Source organism: Monopterus albus, unplaced genomic scaffold, assembly GCF_001952655.1.
Source record: "Monopterus albus unplaced genomic scaffold, M_albus_1.0 scaffold119.1, whole genome shotgun sequence".
Lineage (NCBI taxonomy): Eukaryota > Metazoa > Chordata > Actinopteri > Synbranchiformes > Synbranchidae > Monopterus > Monopterus albus.
Window position 1 is genome coordinate 232,240 of NW_018127999.1, and position 7,636 is coordinate 239,875.

The window sequence follows — 7,636 nt, forward strand, 5'->3', positions numbered from 1 at the left end:
TTAACACTGTAGTGCTTGACTGGGAATAGAATGAATTAAAACATTTTAATTATGTACATACGGGACCAATGGGCATTAAACGTTGAAGTAAAAATGTATATCATTAAATCTGTTTTACTGAGCCGATATACCATGTTGGCAACGTTTTCTGTCACAGCAGAGGCCACATTTTCTGCACCACAGAATGGAGATGAACGTTTTTAAATGTTGACCTAAAATATCAGAGGCACAAACACAACCTGGAATGAACTGAAAGTTACAGAGATTCATGGGAGAGCTTTAAAAGATGACTAAGATGAGTTCAGGTGGACTGTCTCTTTTACTTCATGCCTGAATCTGAGACGACTTCTGTGAAAACCACTTTAAAGTTCGCCAGGCCACAGTCTTCTTTGACTGGATCTGTCTTTGCTTTATGCACCGACATTGGTGTGAGTGGTGACTGTTTACAGACAGAAAAGTAGAAATGAGTAGAAATGTAAGTTTCTAGGTTTCTGACTGAACCAAACCACTTAATGCACCTCAGAGAGTGATGGAGAAACACTTTTGAGCCTTTGCTCATGACATGTATGAGCAGGAATTGGTTTTACCCCTTGTATTTTTTATTGGAAGTGGTGGTGCACTACCCACTGAAAGTAACTATATGCAAGACTGTCCAAACGTGCGTGTTTGTACTTTCTTGCTTGTGTTTCTCTGGGATGCAGTATTCTTTGCTCTTTCGTTTCTTCATTATCTTGAGCTGCTGTAATATAGAGACGTTTCAGGCAAATCACAAAAATGTTAGTCATCATCATCATCCTCTAACCGTTGCTGTTGTCATCTGTAACCAGCCATTGTACTTGCAGCATCTGGAGCAATTGAAAGCAATTGTGCAGATGGAGGCTCACATTCAATATTCCACCCGTAATGTGCTGATAGACTTGATTTCATTTCATCATTTCATGCCTGTCCAGGTCTCATTAAACTCTATACTGTGTCAGTGATGGAGAGACAAGACGGCGTTCTCAGCCTGTTAATTACAGGGCTAACACACACACAACACACACCTGCACAGACGCCATCACACATAGCCACGTCGCCTCACTTTTCTCTCTCGCAGTCTCCTCTCTATCAGTTTTCTGCTCTGCGGTGATTATGTCCATAAAACCACTTAGTTTGCATGGAAACTGATTGTGCTCTGTCTCATAACGCGACGCGCTATCACACGGCTGCTGATCCAACTCGTGTGCAGCCTCCAAAAGATCTCCGCTGCGTTTCCATTTATCAAGCAGACAAAGGCTTTCATTGCCTTTTATTTTGCTGGATGGCACGATTTAAACCACTCTTTGATTCAAAGCAGCTGATGAAAGGGACTGGAGATGAGACAGGTGATTTTGAGCCAGTGCTCTGTGAAGGCCCTGCAGGTGGTCCATAATGTAGTTTCACTGAAAGAACCAAAATGTTTTTAAATAAAAATGTTGTAAACAAATTCCCATATATTAATTATTATTTGTGAATAATCAAATTCAAATATATCAAATTTAGAAAAGTCAAGGTGCCTTTCAATATTAAAAGAACAACAACTTAGACAGAATGGTGGTCCCTGGGTCACAATTATTTGAAAACCCGATATAGACTGTAAAACTCCTCAAGACAAATTTGTGATTTGTGATGCTGAGCTATATATATATATGAAATCTGACTGTAGGGACACATTAGCGCTCAGAAGGACACAGCCTGTCCCCACTGTTGCTATGGTACAGTCACACACGAAGGCTATGTTTTCAGTGCTTTTGCTCACTTTTAAAATATCTCTCAAGTGAAGGTTAAATTAAGGCAGACAACCTTATTTGACAATTTAAAATCCTATTCAGATGCTGTTGCCCAGCTTATGTACTGTAAGTACTGTAAGTATACAAGCCCGCTGCCTTTGCCGCTGCTTCTTTCTGTTCCTAGCCCACATTAGGCTCCACTTCAGACCGGGATTTAATATGACAAGGACACACGGGTAATAAACAAGTCGTTTTTCTGCCAAAATAAGATGTCCAGGCCAATGAGCGCACCTTTACACCCTGCTCCATATTGGCCTTCCCAGGTGATTTACATTCCACAGATTAGAGAGCCGCAGACCGTGGCCTTAGCCTCTCGTCACTTTGTCCTGGAGATTTAGTGAGATGATGATAAAACAGTAACCCCATGTCCCACAATGCCATTTTCACCCTCGTTACTTCAGTTTGATACAGTCACATCTACCATGATGCATATCACAATAACTATTGTGTTGTTAAGTTGTTGTGCCTCTCAACGTTCACCCTACAAGATGTTCAGGTTACCGCATGCTTACCGCACTGCTGCTGCGCTGCTTCACCTGCAAAGAAGAAATGATTACTGTCAAGAGTTACTGACTTATCTAGACAGGATTTAGAAAGCTAGAAAGTTTGTGGATTAGCTGCTCTGTTTATATTCACAAAAATAGGTTGTTGTTGTTACAGAACTTGTGGAGAGCAGGAGAGACTTGCACTCCTTGTTAATGCAGTTATTACTGTATCATGGACGGCACGTTTACAGATTAGTCAATAATGAAAATAATTATTAGTGGAGCACGTTTACAGATTAATCAATAATGAAAATAATTATTAGTGGCAACTTTAAAGGCAATAGTATTCTTATTGAATTAGCATAAAAATCATTGCATTTAGCTGCTAAATCTACTGGCCAACGTTAAAGACAGATTGTCTTTCTGTAGTTGATACATTGCCTCCTTACTGTTGTTTTTATAGACAATCAGTAATCCATTCTTCTTTCCGCTTGCTGACAAATCATCTCATCTGTTTTTTGTGAATGAGGTTTAACAGTCTACTTGGATGTCCTCACCAACCCTTCAATTTCCTGTTATGTTATGTGTGCAGGAATAATGAATCCGCACATTTTTCTGCTTATTTATTTCAGCAAACCTGTCAGTGTGTCCAAACGTTGGCTGTCATATATTACGTCAAGGCTACATCTGTGTTTTGTGTTATGTTTAAGAGTATGTTTAACAAACAGGCTTCGTCTCTCTGCTTGTTGCTGGAACGCTTCAGCAGAGCTGTGCTTCTTCTTTTGTTGTTTCATTTTTTTTCCTTCACACTTTTCAATGTTCTCTCTCTCCCGTTTGTCTCTGCTGCTTCAGGGGCCTGTTTGGGTAAGACCTCTTGTCTAACTCCCCATCTTCCAACCATTTTACTCGGTGTCCATCTGCAGACCTGCACAACCCAGCAGGCAGCCACACATTCGCACTCACCAGCACTGACTTTCAGCTACATGACTAGAGGACTGCAGTTGGAGATTTACATGCTAATTCATTTAACGCATGGATCCCGCATTTCTACAGTCAGCTGTCCTTCACTTTCACACTCAGAGTTCAGTTTATGTTCATCACTAATTTCCAGATAGAGCCTGAATTGTGTGTGGCTATGGTTTGGTTTCCTGATATTCAACTGTCAGCACATCTGGCATACCTGGCAGTAAATCAGAGGAATACCTGTGAGCTCGAGCAGGTTGCTTTTATGCTTTTCCAATGCTGCACTTATTGTCTTTTCCACACTTAATTACATTATTGTCAGTGAACCAAGAAATCTTAAAAAAGTGTGAACGGATATATTTGTAATTGTGTTTCAAAATATAGACCTGCTATATGTGCGCAGTATCATTTGGTCTCTGTCTTGACCTCCACTGTTCAGAGTGTTAATACAATTAGACATGATACAGTTAAGAGCGACCGGTCTAGTCTTATTTGAGCCCCGTGCTCTGCATCAGCCTCAGTTGCACCATTATCCTCTTTCCTGTTTCTTTACTTTTTACTTCCTTTTTTCATCTACCCATGTCTGTTTTTTGTTTTTTTTTTACCATTCTTCCATCTTTTTCTGTCATCTCCTTCCTTTCTTGTCAGCACATTACCCATCGACCAGACACTTGAGGATTACAGAGCCTTTGCTACAGAAGCGTGCAGCTGTGTTAGTGGAAGCCCTGCATTACTGCAGTCAGTCAGTACATACTGTACAGGCGCACACACCTAGAGAGAAGCTGTGATTAGTATGCAGGCAGGACAAGATGAGCTCTTCATCTCAGACATTCAGCTACAGACTGTGACTCCAACTCACAACAATTCACACATACATGTTTAAATGTGTGCAACATGCATGTAAGGTCGATAAATTATCGCAGCATTCAGTTGCCAATTTCTGATCTTTTTGTGGTTATAGCTTATTTTTAGTGTGAAATATTGCTAAAGTCAATTCTGGGTTTTGTGGAAACTCCTACAAGTGTCAGATTAAGTTCCCCAACACCTTCAGTTCACCTTTATTATTTCAGGCAGGCTATTCAAAACCACAATACTCTGAAGAGTATGCTGAAGAGTTGCCGTTTCCATCACATGTATGCAGATTAAGGTATTCTAATGAGGCCATTAATGCAAAGCTTGATGTCTGCATATCCCTCAGCACGGTTGAGGAGCCAGGTAGAACAGCACCTGTCTCTCTGGTTTAGCCTCATAATGTGGCCAACAGCTGGACACACATATGAGAAGAGGGATAGAAGCTAACACACAAATCATGGACACACAATACAAATGCACAAATAAAACTGCTCTTAAGGTCATGGGAATGATCGGACTGAGCCAAAAACCTCATGGCTTAACTTTTCACATGTGCTCCTGTGTTTGCAGTGTTTGTGTCTGTTGGCTTGTGTTTTCCAGTCTCATTGTCTCGTGTTTTCTGTTTGGTGAACTTGTGTCATTGTCTGTGATTGCCCCTTATCAGTACCTGCAATGTGTGAAACTACCCCATGGGTGACTTTCAGCTGTGTCACTGCTGCATATATTGTTTTGTCAGTCTGTGAGATTAGACATTTGGATTCCGTCTCCTGGTAATTTTTCTCAACTGTCTTATAAACACATTTTTGAAAAGTGTCTAACAAAAAAAAAAAGCTTAAAATTGATTTTTGAACATTAAGTTGGATTTTGGTGGTAAAAATTTCCTGTTCTTTCTTTCTCTCATAATGCTGTCTTTCCTTTCCCCACTCCTGTCTTCAACCCCTTCTGTTTCTTCTCTCTTGTCTTCTTACCATCCCTGCTTTCCTCTCTAGTGATGGTGGCATGGGTCACTCTCAGGACGACAGCATCGTGGGTACCAAGCAGGCTCGTCACAGCGTGGCCATCATGCCCATCCCCTGCAACCTGTCGTCCAGCAGCCCTGACCTACTGCAGCCGGCCACCAGCATCCTGGACTTCTCCAACCCCGCAGGTATGGGAAAAAATGTTGACTCAGTGAAGAGGGGAAATTCTTCTTTTTTGTTTTTGCCCCTTTTTTACGAGGTTTCAAATGTCTCGGTCTGTCTGGTTGTGACAGAACTGTTTTATCACCCCACTAAATTTTGTTCTAGAAATGTCACTTGTTTCCAGATAAGTAAGAAAACTGGTGATGTTAACATTACTGAAAGAACTGTTGGACTAAAAAAAAAAAAAAGACTCATAAGGAAATATTTCAGAATGATCCTTAGTTACTGATTTGGGGACACTCTTGGCATCGGTCCTACTAAATGCATTTAATTGTTCATTGATTCTTCTTTTTAAACCCGTCTCGAGAAAAACTACAACCTTAAATATGCAAACTAATGCCTTGAAATTTGAGGTAATCAGTACCTGAAATCCTAAACACATCTAAATGATCCATTTTGATATTTATATTTGTGTACCACACAACTCAGTACAGTACTCTGGGGGGGAGAAGGGAGAACAAAAACTTCATTACACTCATTGCTAGTTGTTCATGGCAGAAGTCATCATGTCAAACAATGCAAGTCTTTCCAGAAGCTGGTTCTCACGCTTCACTTGAGACCTCAGCCTCAGCTTTGTGGAGTGAAGGACTCCAGTGCTTCATCTTTCATCTTTTTCGCTCCTTGAAATGCAGGCAAACTCTGCTGTTGCGTCTCTGTTGGTGGGATTTTAAACAGATGTTCTAGTGTCAGCATGATGAGTCATGAACAGACTCCTCCCTCATTTTTCTCTTCTGTCATGATGCATCCAACCACTGTGTCTGTTTGTACTTGCTCTTACTCTCAAATTCACTCTTTTCTCTTTCTTTCTCCATTGCTTGCCAAGCCCTGGGACTGTACTGTAAGTATGAATACCTTCCATACCTTTGTTTGATTGTGCATCAGTTAATATGCATCCCAGCTGTTCTCTCTGTCTTGACTTTTTATTTTTCAATTCATGAGGTTGTTTATCCACACTCCATCTTTGCATCTCTGCATCTGTGAATTGCAGGCTCTGGATTTGGGCCTTCATATAGCCAGACGTTATCTTTCATTTTCACTACACCCAGTTCATAAAAGTAGATTATTTCATGTGTTCATCAGCAGTAAAACAGGTTTGGAACATAAATAAATGGACTTCTTGGTGGCTTAAGGGTTAAGACACTGGCCACAGACTTCTGCATCCCTGGTTTAAATCTGACTGGAGACCTTTGTTGCATTTCTGTCTCTCAATTCCTGTCCCCACGGTCACTATCTAATGAAGTCAAAGGCAGTGAAATACTGAAATACTGAACAGTGACCAAAAGCAGTGAAAGTGAAAATTGTCACCTACAGGAATTCAGACTTCATCAGGTCATATGATTTATTTCTCACAAACAACATGTGCGCTCTCAGGACGCCAGCTTTGAGTTGCTACGGTATGTTGATCACAGTGAACAAACATGTCACCTAATGCAACTGTATGTGTTTTAATAGTTTTGATAGAATCTCTTGAGGCATAAGCAATGTAAAGTTCACATTACACAGACAGCACTAGTTAGTAGGAGAAATATTCATTTAGACACATTGTGTAATAGAGTCCGTGGCCTTTTTGTGTTGTTTCCACTCCATTCTTCTCTGAGCTCCCCGAGCATTCACGCCCTGTCCTCCTGTGCTGTGGCTGCTTTCACATGTGATTTATGCCTCCCAACTGCATGATGGAGTGACTGGGAAAAGCTTTGGCAAACAGTAGAAAGGAGGAGGATGCTGAGGCTTGTGGGAAGTGTGTGGTCTCTGTTAGTGCTGTCTCTGCAAAAACCAGACAAGACTTTTATTTCCTGTGCAGAAATACTCTTTGGCTCCAGACCATAAATAAATTCTGTGGTGCTGATGAAAATGAATGATCGCTTATTAAAGATGGTAATTGATTGGATGTTTGGCTAGGTAGGCAGCAATCGTCCTCCAGAGCGCGGGTCAAGTCGCAGCTCATCCAGAGGATTAAACATGATTAGGCCCCGCGGATACCATAGCCAGATATTTAGCGGAGAGCATCCCACACTCTTAATCACAAATCACAGCTAATGAGGCACAAAACATTTAGGTTCCACTGAGCCCACCCTCGCCAGCCTGCTTCACATGAACAGAGGGGAGCTATTCTACCGCTGCAACTCAAAAGCAAGGATGGAACGATCCGTACGTAAAAATCGGACGTGGTTTTATTTTCGATTTTAAGACTCTAACACGCAGTAATCATTAGTCTGTCGTATTAAGTGCATATGTCAGGTGTTTGAAATCAGTAAGATCACAGTCCATAGAGAGTTCATTCATCACCAAGAAAAGCTGCCAACTTCAAAATACCAATATGGTAACTGGCAAATGTAAAAATATATAT

The 7,636-nt window shown here is 41.0% G+C and overlaps 1 protein-coding gene across 1 annotated transcript in view; it reads left to right on the forward strand.

The window, feature by feature from the left end:
* rapgef6 (Rap guanine nucleotide exchange factor (GEF) 6) overlaps window positions 1-7,636 on the forward strand; it is a 37,403-nt gene that overhangs the window by 17,311 nt on the left and 12,456 nt on the right. Inside the window, exons 13-14 of the mRNA XM_020611986.1 lie at window positions 3,146-3,157; window positions 5,098-5,255. Coding sequence (XP_020467642.1) covers window positions 3,146-3,157; window positions 5,098-5,255 — 170 coding nt within the window. The remainder of the gene's footprint in view (window positions 1-3,145; window positions 3,158-5,097; window positions 5,256-7,636) is intronic.